At 40.6% G+C, this 14,590-nt stretch overlaps 1 protein-coding gene across 2 annotated transcripts in view; it reads left to right on the top strand.

Moving 5' to 3' along the window:
* The window catches only part of PRKCH (protein kinase C eta), a 231,216-nt gene that overhangs the window by 64,394 nt on the left and 152,232 nt on the right, over nucleotides 1-14,590 (top strand). For both annotated transcript variants that reach the window (XM_007986896.3, XM_007986897.3), the window contains exon 2: nucleotides 4,980-5,043. In XM_007986896.3, the coding sequence (XP_007985087.1) occupies nucleotides 4,980-5,043 (64 nt within the window). The remainder of the gene's footprint in view (nucleotides 1-4,979; nucleotides 5,044-14,590) is intronic.

A 14,590-nucleotide genomic window follows, 5' to 3' on the forward strand; every position in this document is an offset into this window, starting at 1 on the left:
GGCAGCAGCTGGAGGACAGTAGTCTGGAGATAGAAGGCAGCTAGAAGCCCGTTCAGGGAGGCCAGATGAACCACGGCAGTAGGAGTGGAGTGGGGGTGGATCCAGGAGAGACTTCGAGAGTGGACGTGTTGGGATCTGAGAGCGATTGCATGTACCTGCTGAGGAGCTGGGCTTCTGGTGTGGACTGCTGGGTAAATACAGGGCTCAGGAGTGAGAGGAGGGCCAGGAAAGGGTAGTGTCCTGGAAGTAAGGGACGAGAGATTCATGAAGAGGAAGACAGAGATCAACTGAGATGAAGACAGACATGTCTTTGTATCTGACAGTAGGACGTCATAAAAGTTGCTGGAGCTGTTTCAGTGCTGGTGGGAGGCAGGGAGGCAGACTGCAGGAGATAGCACAGATGTTAGAAGGCATAGAGGGATGTGATAATTGTTGTCAAATATTTGACCTATTCTCTTTGGCTGACAATTCAGATATGTTTTTTGAGTGCAAGTGATAGAAACCCCTACTCAAACTGGCTAAGACAAAAGGAATTTGTAGGCTAAAATAACAAAAAAATCCCAAAGAATCAAGCAAGGCTTGATCTAAGGGTTTAAATGATGTTATGAAGAGCGGTTCTCTTTCTGTCCCTCAGCTCTCCCCTCTTTGTTGGCTTCATTCTGTAGCTCAGTGAGGGGACAAACACGGGTGCCAGACACTCCCAAGTTTGTGTCCTTCCGGATTGAAGTTTAGCAGAAGCAAGATCTTGTCCCTTCTTTGTAGATCCAGGATTCCTAGTTGGACCTACTTGGATTTTTGTGCCCAAACCTGAACCAGTAGATGCTGATACTGGGTAGGGAGTTGTCATTATACTGCTAGCCAGAGAGAAGGAATGTGCCTGCCCCAGGCCAGCTGTGCAGAGTTCAGTCAGTGCTCTGGTCTGCTAGGCCTGGTCACATGTCCACTCTGGAGCTAGGGGCAGAATCCCAGATGAGCCATTTGGACTACCTGTGAGGGAGGGGTAGTTCTCAAATAAAGCTCAAGTGTTATTCCCAGAAACTGGGATGGATGTACTAGCTAGAGACAGTGTCCACTGGAGCTGTGGAGGGCGAAACTAAGGTAAATCAGTGGAAATTATTGGTCTTGCTGCATTTGTATTCATAGAGAAAGATCTGTCTATGATGTACAGGAATGGAATAGGCCAGCTGTTAAGGTAATGAGTTGGTTAACACTGGGAGGTATCTAAGCATCCGCCATGAATAAATGATAACAGCCCATCAGCAGTGTATAGAAGGAACGAATAACCTCTAAAGCCACATTTTTCAAACTGTTTCTCTGTGACACAGTAAGGAATACATCTTTACATTAAAACCCAGTATATCCTTTTATATGTATACAAAACTACACACAAAAGTTGCATGAAGCAGTACTTTTCCTTACTACCTGTAGCATGTTCATATTTTCTGTTCTGTTTTTATTCTACTTTAAAATCCCTGTTGTGGGCTGGGTGTGGTGGCTCACACCTGTAATCCCAGCAGTTTGGGAGGCTGAGATGGACAGATCACTTGAGGTCAGAAGTTTGAGACCAGCCTGGCCAGCACAACGAAACCACATCTGTACTAAAATTACAAAAATTAGCCAGGTGTGGTGGCACATGCCTGTAGTTCTAGCTACATGGGAGGCTGAGACAGGAGAATCACTTGAACCCGGGAGGCAGAGGTTGCAGTGAGCTGAGATGATGCCACTGCACACCAGCCTGGGCGACAGAGTGAGACTTTGTCTCAAAAAAAAAAAAAAAAAAAAAAAGAATTCCCTATTGTGTGCAACCCACTAAGTTGCTTTCATGTGTCTTTAAAAAGTTTCAACCTGCAGTTTGTAAAACCCTGTTCTGAGGTCCAGTGTCTTACCACATCTGCCCTAGGTGGACAACACTTGAAAACCGTGTTTAAATCTGGCTTTTCCACCACAATGGGTGGCTTGGGTCAAAAATGCGGAAGGAAACCTGTTCTACTTGTGAGAACTCCTGCTTCTAACTGGTGGAATCTCCTGCTGTCTGTCAGAGTAGCTCCTGACCCATCTTGAGATGGAAAGGCCTTTGTGGGCCCTCGGGGAAGAGTTGAAGGGAGTTTACGGGCTGGCTGTGGGCTGCAGGATGGCGGCTGCAGGATGGCGGGCTGCAGGATGGCGGAGGCGGCCAGGCAGCAACTGTGCCTGTGCCAGCAGTAGTTTATGTTGTGAGGTCAAATGTATGTGTATGTATGTATTCTCTGGCAGGCCTTTATATTGAAGATGAGGGAGTGGCTTTTAAAAATAACATATTTTTGACTTGAAACAAGTCAAGGCAGAGAGTGGAGACAATTAGAGGCTGATATCCTGTTTAGTCATCTCTCTTGAGAGCTCTATTTTCAGAGCTGTTCTATAAAAGTTCACAAGTGGTGTTAAGATAGTTAAGAGGATATTGTTAACAGTAGTCATGATGCAAGTAGCTGATTTGAACAGGGAGGTGATTTATAGTGTGGTAGCCACATTGGTAACAGGTTTTATGCAGCAAAAGGGAGGGTTGTAAGAATAGGTTGTTATGCAGGTTAAGCTTTCTGAATCTGAACAAAGCAGGCATCTTTTATTTTGAAAAAGTATATAATCAGGGTGTGGTGGTGACCTGGGGTAAGTCCAGTGCATTTTGGGGGGCTTTGTCATGGGTAGATACAATTAAAAAAAAAAAAGTAAGTAGTACTGTTAAGAATCTTTGAGATTGGCTCGGCATAGTGGCTCTTGCCTGTATGATCCCAGCATACAGCACTCTGGAGTGCTGTACAATCCCAGCACTCTGGGAGGCCGAGGTGGGCAGGTTGCCTGGTCTCAGGAGTTCGAGACCAGCCTGAGCAACATGCCTCTCTAAACCAGGCGTGATGGCATGTGCCTGTGGTCCCAGCTACTTGAAAGGCTGAGGCAAGAAGATCAATTGAGCCTGGGAGGTCAAGGGTACAATGAGTCATGATTGCATCATTGCAGTCCAGCCTGGATGACAGAGGGAGACTCTGTCTTAAAAACAAAGAAACAAAAAAACAAAAAACAAAAAAAAAATCTTTGAGATCGTATGTGGAGGCTGTGTTAGAAATGCTAGGCCAACACCAACTGCAGTGGCTCACACCTGTAATCCCAGTGCTTTGGGAGACTGAGGTGGGAGGATTGCTTGAGCCTAAGAGTTTAGACTGGGCAGCATAGTGAGACCTTGTCTCTACATACATACATACTTCCATACATACATACATACATACATACATACATACATACATACCTAGATAAGCAAGCAAGCTGGGCATGGTGGCATATGTCTATAGTCCTAGCTACCTGGGAGGCTGAGGCAGGAAGATCGCTTGAGGCCAGGCGTTTGAAGCTGCAGTGAGCTATGATTGTGCCACTGCACTCCAGCCTGGGAGACAGTGAGACCCTGGCTCAAAAAAAAAAAAGAAAAGAGAAGAAATGCTAAATAATGATGCCATGGACTTTTCAGATTGGAAGAGTGAGGCTCAGTGTGGTAAAGGACCTTGCTCAGTGTCCAGAACCAGCTGTGACAGAATCAGACTAGAGTTCTTGGCCTGGTCTAGTAGGGGGCGCTTTCCACTGTACCAGGTGACTTATTTGCAGCTTATTTAAATTTAATATTCGACCAAAAATGATCACTCGTATCTCTACTCAAGCTTCTCTATATGTCAGGCTTCTCTTCAGATGGAAGGTCAAAGGCAGAAATGGAACCACAGCCAAAAAAAGAGAAAAATAAAATAAAAATGGAGCCATGGGCAGAATCTGGAAAGATTTATTTAAGGACAATTGTAAATTCATGTATTTGAGTCCACAAGAGCCTCACAATGCAAGGCCTAGAGGTGTTCATGGATAGTGAAGTTAGCATCTGGTAGGAAGAGGGGAGTCCATCCACCTCAGCTAGTGGTGATCAGAACAGAGCCAGAGGGTGCTGTTCATCCTGGGCACCATGCTGCATGGGGTCTTCAGGAAACTGGACTATATGCAGAGGACGAGACCACATGAAAAGACTTCAAGCTGCATTGCTTGCAGAATGCATGTCTTGATATTTCAGCTGATAGGTAACTTCAAGGTATGTTGATACTCCCGTGACTAGTCAAGAGTAGCAGCCCCGACGCAGTGTCTCACGCCTGTAATCCCAGCACTTTGGGAGGCTGAGGCAGGAGGATCATTTGAAGTCAGGAGTTCGAGACCAGCCTGGCCAACGTGGTAAAACCCCATCTCTACTAAAAAATACAAAAACTGATGAGATGTGGTGGCACACACCTGTAATCCCAGCTACTCGGGAGGCTGAGGCAGGAGAATTTCTTGAACCCAGGAGGCGGAGGTTGCAGTGAGCTGAGATCATGCCGCTGCACTCCAACCTGGGCAACAAAGTGAAACTACCTCTCTCAAAAAAAAAAAAAAAAAAGTAGTGAGTTCAAGGTTCCTAAACTTCCTTCCCCAGTGCTTCCTTAAGATTGACTAGACTTTGGTGGAAAAATGTAGCAGAGACTCTTTATACATTTTATTCTATAAAACTAAAGATTTGCAGTTGACCAAGCCACATGTGTTCATTACCTTTTATGTTACCATTATTTCTCTATTTCATATTCTTGCCATGTGGTTTAGTAAAATGCTGCTCTTATATGCCATATGCATAAGATATGGAGGTCTCAAAAACAATTACCAAGTATATGGATGTACCGCTGTATATTATGACAAGCCAAAAATGGGAGAGAATAAAATTTAAGAGGAAGGAAACTCTGAAAAAATGTGGTTTCTTTTAGATTTGCTTTTCAATCTTTACAGTTTTTTGAGCTGTCACTTGTTTCCCTGCCTCACTACTGTTTAATGAAAGACTTAGATTTATTTGATTTGTAGCTGTGATTTACACATTAGGTCTCTCTTTGATTAATTGTTTAAGGCCCACAAAAAATATTTTAATACTAAAATATAATTTTTTTTTCTCTTTCTAGGTGGATCTCGAGCCAGAAGGCAAAGTATTCGTGGTAATAGCCCTTACAGGGAGTTTCACTGAAGGTAAGAATGAGTTTTGGGTAGTTTCCAGAATATATGTAATACGTAATCCTGGTTTATACTCAGTAGGAATTTCTATCATGGAAATTGTAAAAAAGAGCCTGTTGTAAGAGATGCTTAAAAAAATCACTTTCTTAAGTTGGGCTGGCTAGTATTTTGTTGCCCAGTAATCTGTTGGTTCAGGTTGCCAAATTAAATATATTTGCTAAATCTGGCAATCTCACGTTTCATTTAACACACTCACTGAGTTTTTGTTTTTATTCAGTGTCATTGTAGCTGAATGGTTTTTGCGTCTTTTTGGTTCATGACTGTGGAACTCTACTTTACATCTTTGGTTTTGTGCCAACCTTTTAGTTTGCCCGTGCATGTCTCTGAAAGAAATTTAGGGATCCAGTTATCTTCTTTTTAATCTCGATCTCATTTGTGACCTGTAGGGGATTCTGTTCCTCATCTCTGGCTACCATACTCCCTACTCCCCTATCCAATTTTTTTTTTAATTGAGGTAAAATTTATATGGGGGTGAACTGATAGATCAGAAGTGAACAATTTGAATTTTGACAAATGCATACAACTGCATAATCAGCACCCCAATCCAAGATACAGGACATTTCCATTATTGTGAACATTTCCCTGTACCCTTTTTCAATCCCCGGCTACCAACGGCAATACGTAAAGTGCTTTATTTCACCACAGGTTAGTTTTACCTACTCTAGAAGTTCATTTACATGGAATTATACAATATGTTCTCTTTTATGTCTGGTTTCTTTCACTCAGCATGCTTTCTAGAAGATTCATATCATTGTGTACATCAGTATTTTTTTCATTTTATTTCTGAGTAGTATCCCGTTATATAAATGTGGCACCCATTTGTTTACCCATTCTCCTCTTAGTGGACTTTTGGGGTTTTTCCTACTGTTGTCTATTATGAATAATACCTTTATTAACCTTCTTACACATAAATTTTCCTGGACGTAACACTTTTGTTTCTCTTGGGTGATTATATAGGGGTTGAATTGCTGGATAATAAAGTATGTGTATGTGTAACTTCAGAAGAAATTTCCACATGGTTTCCAAAGTGGTTTTATTACACTCCCACCAGCAATGTATGAGAGTTTCAATTACTCCATATCCTCATTAACACTTTCTATGGCTGTTGCTTTTCATCGTAGACATTCTAGTGGGTATGAAATTATATCCTGTGGGTTAAATTTGCATTTCCCTGATGTTGAGCACTTTCTCATGTGCTTATTGGCCATTTGTTTGTTTTTTTGATGATTTTCAGTTCCAGTCTTTTGTCCTATTTTATAAAATTGGATTTGTCTTTTTATTATCGATTTAGAGGAGTTCTTGTTTTCTGGATATGAGCCCTTTGTGAGAAATATGTGTTGTGATTACTTATTCCCAGTCTGTGGCTTGCCTTTTCATTTTCTTAATGGTGTCTTTGAGCAAAAGTTTTAAATTTCTAGGAAGTTCAATTTATTAATCTCATCTTTTGTAGTTCGTATGTTATATGTCCTAAGAGATCTCTCTGCCATAGGGTCTCAGAGATATTCTCCGGTTTTTTTTTTTTTTTTTTTTTTTTTTTTTAAAGAAGCAAATAGTTTTAGGTTTTCTGTTTAGGTCTGTGTGCCTTCTTAATATTTGTGTATGATGCGACAGAGGAGTTGAAACATTTTATTTTCAATACAGTAATGCAGTTGTTCTAGCACCATTTATTGGAAAGTCTCCCCCGACCACTTGAATCACCCTGGAACCTTTGTTGAAAATCAGTTGACCATATAATGTGGGTCTGTTTCTGGATTATCTGTTCTGTTCTGTTGATCTATTTGTCCATCGTTATGCCAGTATTACGTTGTTTCTCATTACTGTTGCCTTATAGTGAGTCTTGTGGTTACATAGTATGAGCCCTCTAACTTTGTTCTTTTTTGTATGTTTAAGGTTATTTTAGCTATTCTTGGTATTTTGCATTTTGATGTCAGTTTTAGAATCAGCTTATATATTTCCAGACAAAATCCTGCTATATTTTGAATTGAAGTAGTGTTGGACCTATAGATCAGTTAGAGGGGAATTGACACTTGATAATCCTGAGTATCTTTAAACCTATCTATAGTCACATTAGTCAGTTATCGTCCTTGGACATAGTCTTTGCTCATAAGCCATAGCCAGTATGAGGTTTTGGTAGAAATCCCAAGGTGTTTTAAGCCCTTTAATTTTATGGCACTCAAACTTCTCTTTCTCCTATGGGTGGGAAACAGCTGAAATCTCAGTTCCTATCTTTCAGCATTCTAGCTCTTGCTCCTATCTGGACCTCTTAGAGTTTCCCTTGCACATGCACAGTTTAGGAAGATGTGAGGACTTGAAGAGTTTACATACGTGGAGGTTCTTCTTTCTGTGGCCCCATCTTTCCAGGCTTTCTTTCCTCAATATCCAGTCATCTGGTAGTCTTGAATTTTGTCTATTCTGTTTTCAAGCCAATAAAACTGTGGTTCCATATTGAGTTCTATTTACCCAACCCTGCACACCCTGGGGAATAATCTGGAGAAAAGCCCTACAAATGTGGGTCTCACCTAATGCAGTTTCCCTCTTTCACGTTCAAATTCTCTCTTGTTTGTGCATGTTTTTGGTTGTTCTCTCACATCAACTAGTTGTTTTAAAATATATTTTCCAGGTATTTTAATAGTTTGTTTGGAGGGTTGGTCCATATCAAGCTACTTCGCTATTACTCAAACCTCATGAAGATTTTTAAGCATGTGGCTTAATGGTTTGTATGTTTGGTATAGGCATTTTGCAAAATTGGGTTACACTTTCTTTGATAAATAGTTTTCTCCGTTCCTTTCAGCCAACCATTCCCATTCATGTGGGTGAATTGTTTTAATGTTAAAGTTTTTCAATATATTGTCTCCATTATTAAATCTTGTCTTTTTGCACAAACCTGGATTTAGCAGAAACCTGAAATACTTGTCATAAAAAACAACTGTCCAGGTTACAGTTTGGGGGGTGTTCTGCCTGCTCTAAGGTCTTCTTGCTTTGCTTGGTATCTTTTACGTACAGAGAAAAATGAGTTTGTTCCTAGCCTAGTCAAATAAAATGAATGTAGTATTATGGAACATTGTTGATAAAACATTCTCATCATGCACATGGAACATGGATCAACTATGGTAGAAAGAAACACAACAGTGAGAAAGAGGCCAGGAGGAGGAGTGGGTAAGATTCTGAATGAGCTGAATCACCTCTCTGCATGAAGTTACAAGGGGCCAGTGAAGTAAGGAGATGCATGTTAGACCAGGTCGGATTGTGCCATAATCATTACATGACTTTTTTAGAGCCGTGCCAACTCTCTAGGACTAAATGCTTACCAAATACATCTGGTTGTTCTCATTGTATTTATTTATTAGTTTCAGTGATAAGAAGAATGAAATGGTAAGTCATACTGGGGCTGAGTTCTTACTAGGTCATTGCAATTGTTTCTTTCAGAGCTGACCCTGGGTGAAATTGTGAGATGAATTGAGTTTATCTTTGGTAATTCCATCTTTGCTTTAAGCTAGTCCTTTCTGTCTGCCGACAGTTGTCTCTTACTGCAGCAAGAAGCCCAGTGGTCCCTGTCCAGAAAGAGTTGCTGATAAGGAAGACAGTGAATTCATAGGCTAATTCACACTAAAGTGATAGAGATTGATGTCATAGTACTCTACTCCTCTTAGGTGTGTTTGCATATTTTAAAAGATGCTGGAAGAGCTGCTTTATCCATGAGAAATAGACTTTTAATGCTGAAATTTTAATGTTGAAATCTATGGGTGGGATATATTTTAGGAACCCCAGATCTGTTCTCTGTGTCTCTGTGGGTGCATTGTTTTTTCAGTTTGGCTCCTAGACTGGGGCTCAGCTTAAGCTTGCACGTTGCTGCTGCCTTTAAAACACAGCTCCCTTGTCACATGCAGAGGACGTGATGGCTGCCTCTCTGTTTGTGATAAGAAAGAAGGAAATGGAGCCCGCCGCCCTACCACCCCCCACCACCCCCACCATGTGCCTGCCACAGCTGTGACAGCAACCTGGGCCTGGCACTGCGAGCATGTCCCTAGGTTGGCCTCACTCCTGGAAGCCACGTTAGATTATGCCCAGCCATAAAATGACAGGTTGGCTGGTGGAACATTTGGAGTTCTGGTTCCCATCTTGGATGCTGAAAGCCTTCATGGAAAAGCAGCATAAGGTCAGGCCTGCACAGTGTGTTTTGGACTGTGAAAAGGGCATTGTCCTGGGTTCCTGGAGGCATTGTCAAAGCTCAGGAAATGTTGGCTGATCCTCAGTCTGTCTCACGGGGTTGTCTTGAAGGTCAGATGATATAATATATAGGGAAGTACTTTGCAAACTATAAAGTACTATATGAAGGTATGTTAGTGGGATTTTCATTTCCATGTTCCTATTGTCACAGCAAGAAGATACCAGTCATTTCCCCTACCCCTGCCCCAGGACCATCTTATATACTTAGCAGGTTTGTTTGATCTTAACATTGATTTTATGGCCAGGCGTGGTGTCTCACACCTGTAATCCCAGCAATTTGGGAGGCTGAGGCAGGCAGATCACTTGAGCTCAGGAGTTTGAGACCAGCCTGGTTAACATGGTGAAACACCATCTCTACAAAAAATACAAAACTTAACCAGGTGTGGTGGCACACACTTGTATTGTCAGCTACTTGGGAGGCTGAGGTGGGAGGATTGCCTGAGCCCGGGAAGTGGAGGTTGCAGTGAGCTGAAATCATGCCACTGCACTCCAGCTTGGGTGACAGAGTGAAACCTTGTCTCAGGAAAAAAAAAAAAAAAAAAAAAAAAAAAGGACTATTTTATACAAGAAGCCTCAAGAATTTCGTGGAACTAGCATAATGTTGGTTTATCTCCATGCCTGTTTTCATGATCTCCTATGGGGGTTCTGCCATAAGCTCAGATTCTATAATCTCAAAGCTCTCCTTTTAAAAAGAAAGTACTTAAATTGGAATGTGGTCTATGATATACAGGACTGGCATTGGGGCTACTGACTGCTACTTACCTCATTCTGTCTCATTTTTAAATTTTTCATTAATTATACTGAATTAGCTCAGGCAAAAACATTTTTGTTAAATGTAAGGCATGATTGAGAAATGACACGAGAAAAACCTGCTGGGTGCAGACCTGTAATCACATCATAGATGCTGGAGAGATAAAGATGAACAAGACATAGACACTCTTACAGGAGCTCCTAGGAGGGAAGGCAGATGCATATTATGTACGCACTGCAGGGAGCCAGGTCCCATGGCAGGAATAAGCCCAGTTCATGTCCCAGTGTTGGCACGTGGGACTATGTAATCAATTTGGCCAGGAGGGTTTAGAGAAAGCTTTTCAGGGGAGGTGATGTTTAGGCAAGTCTGAATGATAAATAGGACTGTGCCTAGAGGGGAACAGAGTTCAAGAGAGGGAGACAGTTTGTACAAGAAACGAAAAGGGGTGTGGAGGTGCTAAAGGTGGGGAGTGTGGAGGTGCTGAAGATTGGGGAGTGGGATGGGGGGATGTGGCCAGAGATTTGGGGGTGGGGCTTATGTGTGGACTTGCCCAGGACAGGCTCAGTTTGTTGGTTACACCAGAATGATTATACAACAATGCCACTGTTCCCTTTCAAAAGGGTGCCAGGTCAGACAACAGATTGCATGTTCACACCACTTCTAGGTTAATAGAAATGATAAGATACCAGTGAAAGGTTTTAAGCAGAGATCTGATTTGGTGGCCGTAGGTTCAAGGGTGGAGAAGGGGTGTTAGTTCATAAGAGTAGATCTAAGGTATGGAGAACCATTATAGAGACTTGAAAGGTTGTCTCAGGGCAAGATTATTAGGGCCTGAATTAGGTTGGAATATGTAGGGGTGGAGAGGAGGGGGACAGCTTTGAGAGATGTCTGTGTAGTAAAATCAATAGGAATTAGCAATCCACTGGATGTGGGGGATGAGGAAAGAGAAGTCTCAGATGATGCTCAGATGGTGCCTCAGAGTCATTTACCAGGGTAGAAACTGGGAGAAGATGATGAATTCAGCTTTGGACAAGTGGAGTTTGGGGTGCTTGTGGGAAATTTAAGTTACAATGTCTAGGAGAAATTGGAAATAAGATTCCAGAGTTTGGCAAGATGCCTGGGCCTGAGGTGTTGCTCCAGTGCCAGGTGGAAGTCAGGCACGTGGATAAAGAGGCCCAATGAGAAGATTTAGCAAGAAAACCAAAGCTTACCAGCAGCAGAACTCTGTGGAGCATTAACATTTAAGGACTTTGGCTCATGGATTATAATTTATCAAACCAACCAAACTCTGTTGAAGGTTTACTTAATGAACACCCATTTTGCTAAGATATTACTTGTGCAGTAGTACCTGAGTGCTTGCTGTATGCCAGGACTGTTTCACCAGATGGTTTACCGTCTTCCAAATGGGCACCAAACTGTTTGATAATGAAGTTAGAAGAAAGAACAGAACACAAACGGCTTTGAAAAGTAATGTTTGCATTGGTGGTGTAACAGTGGTTTCTTCCAAGTTTGATGATACAGTGTGCTGTGTGCAGGTTTACGCGTAATGCTGGGGTAAAAAGAACACATGAACCTACTCAAAACCTACAGTGAGGGGTCTTCATTGAACTTATATAGAACAAGAAAAACTCTTTTACAATCATTGCTTTGTGGAAGTCCTCACAGAGCCTAAGGTGTAAAGTTATCAACTGGATCAGAAACCCCTCACTGTTGTTCATCTTGTTAAAGGGGTCACTCTCCATCGTGTGCAGAATTCCCCTAGGCACTGAGGCAGAAGTAGAAGTGATTTATTATTTTGAAAAAGCTGTCTAATGTCAATCTTTATTCTAACTAAGCATTCCTGGAGCTAAGAACTGGATCTGAAGTCTGATCAAATTGAAATTTATTATAGTGATGAAACAGCCCTGGATTTTTAATGCAGCCTTTAGATGCCATCATTGTTGCCATTTGTATGATTGTCACTATGTTGGACTAATTTTTATCTGGAAGAGTGGAGTGGCAAAAAGAAGAATAGATTGAAACGATGGAAACTGAAGAAAATGCATTAAACTAAATTCATAACTGCTTTAATTGGAAGAGAAACAACAGAAAGAAATTAAAGTATGACATCATCTTATGTGAGGACAAAAAGATGTAGCTGGATTATTATGCTTCTAAGAAATATGGTGTAAGATTTTACGATTTGAAGAGAACATAGTTTGCAGTAAATGAAGTTTGTTTGGACTCAGGGAACCTCAAACTTAAATGGTTGGTCCACAAAGCAAAAACCAGACATGATGTGTCTCCTGATGGAAGCCCACACAACATTGTGATCTTACCAAAAAGTAGAGGTAGTTTTGCCCAAAAATCAAGCCTGAGTCCAGTCAGCCTTCCAGATCCAACCACCAGTTAAGAGGAAATACAGGGGACAGAGGAGTATTTTGAATTACACCATGGGATGTAATCAACAAAATCCAGACTGTGGAAAAATTTTACAGGAGAAGGGACTTGGTTTCTTCTACCATACATTGGAAGAAAAAAGTAAAGGAAAGAGAACCAAAATAACAAGAGAGAGGCATATTAATCATTTGCAATATATGGGCCATGTTTTATCCCAATTCAAACACAAATTATAAAAGAAACATTAACTGCCAGGAGGTAAGTGAAGAAATGGAAACAGTGCCTGGATCTGTGAGGATATTACAGAATTGTTTGTTATTTAGGTGTGACTGTGGTATTGTGGTTGCTTAAAACAAAAAGAACATCCATTGGAAATACACTTAAAAATATTTATTGATGATATGATATGACATCTGGGCTTTACTTCAGAATAATGCAGAGGTGGGCAGAGGAAATGGGATAGAATTGAAACCCATTAGCCATGAGTTGTTTACTGAAGCTGGGTGATGATTATATGTTGCATATGGTTTATTATACTATTCTACTTTTGCATGTATTTGAAATTCTCATTAATGAGTTAAAAAGTAAAATAAAATGACAAATTTCAAGAATATCTGCCTCTTAAAAACAAGAATCTGGGTTATGACATCAAAATGATGCTTGTACTTGAACATGATACCTCTTTTCACTTACAAATTAAAGCTGGAGGGTTTTTAAATGTATATATTTTATCCATAATTCTCAGTTTTTGTGTATTATGAAAAGGTAAGTTAAAAATTTTAAATGACTAAAGTACTGTGCTTCAGAAAGATTTTTTTAAGTGCTAAATAAATAATAAGCTGTGAGTCAAAAACTGCAGGCAGGAAGAGGTGAGGAAGATCATTCCTTTTGTTCCATCGTCAAGTTCTCACTCACAGTGAATGACAAGTAGATCATCTCCTCCTAACAATTACATAACATTTTGCAGTTGCAAAGTTTAATTTTAAGATAGTCTCCTGAAAGAATAAGGTAAATCAGAAGGATTAATGGTAGAAGTATCTTTATAAAGATAGTACGGCAAAGGTTCTTAGTGTACTTGTTTCTTCCCCAAAGTTCCCAAAGCAGGGTATTCTATTTTGTACCAGTTTTGGGGGAAGAAAAGCCTCCTCAAAAACAAAACCCTGACAAAGAATCTGTTATTTGTGAATTTGAAGCTTGTTTAGAAAAAATAAAAAAGACCTTTTACTTCTGCTAAAACCTTGAATTGTTCCTTATTTGAGACATTTAATACATAACTTGAAACAGATACACATTTCTCCTGGGGAGACGATGGAAAGACACTTGAAGTTTGACATCTGCTTTTTCTCTCTAGTAAGGCAGTGTACAATGGTGCAGAATAAGAGTCTGATCTTTTTCTTTTTGTCCCATTGCCTCAGTTTTCAGCTCACATTTCTTGTCTCAAGCCCAGTGGTTTACAAAGAATTATGCTCTCTGCTAAGTCATTGTGGCACATGGACCAACAAGGCAGATAAAGCATGTGTTACTGTTTTGAAGCTGCAGCCCACAGTTACCCACTGTATCAACACATCATGCATGTCATTTTTAAAGAGAAAAAGTGATCTCTGGTGGTAGTTGATTTATAGCATTCTTTTCTCAGGTTTCAAGCCTGGTGACAAGTTGTTGATTTAATTTTTTTTAAATGTTGCTTTAAAAAAAATTATTCTTTTGGCATATTAGCTTGAAGAATGAGTGACCACTTTAGTTTTTGTGTTTGTTTTTTGCTGGTCTAAGCAGTTGTGGCTATCAGGTTGAAGACAGGGTAGGAGAGAAAGAAAGGAATTGAGTGAATGGAAGAATAGGAACTGGAAAGGGACGAATGATATTTTTAAATCAAGACTAATTATCCCTTGTCATAGATGCTCTCTCCTCTTCTCCATAATATCTAGCTCATTCGTTGAATGCCTTCTGAGGACCAAACACTGGAGTTGGCTTGTAATTTAGCAAATAGCAATAGGAGCCCTCATTTTATTTCCTGGTAGCAGGATAGCCTCTTACCTAGTAATTGAGTACCTCTACATGTTCATACCATGCTATACATTATTCCATTTTCTCTCTATAACAAATTTCTGAGGCTGATGTAATTCTCAGTATACAAATAGTGAACCA

This window comes from Chlorocebus sabaeus, chromosome 24 (assembly GCF_047675955.1).
Source record: "Chlorocebus sabaeus isolate Y175 chromosome 24, mChlSab1.0.hap1, whole genome shotgun sequence".
Classification (NCBI taxonomy): domain Eukaryota; kingdom Metazoa; phylum Chordata; class Mammalia; order Primates; family Cercopithecidae; genus Chlorocebus; species Chlorocebus sabaeus.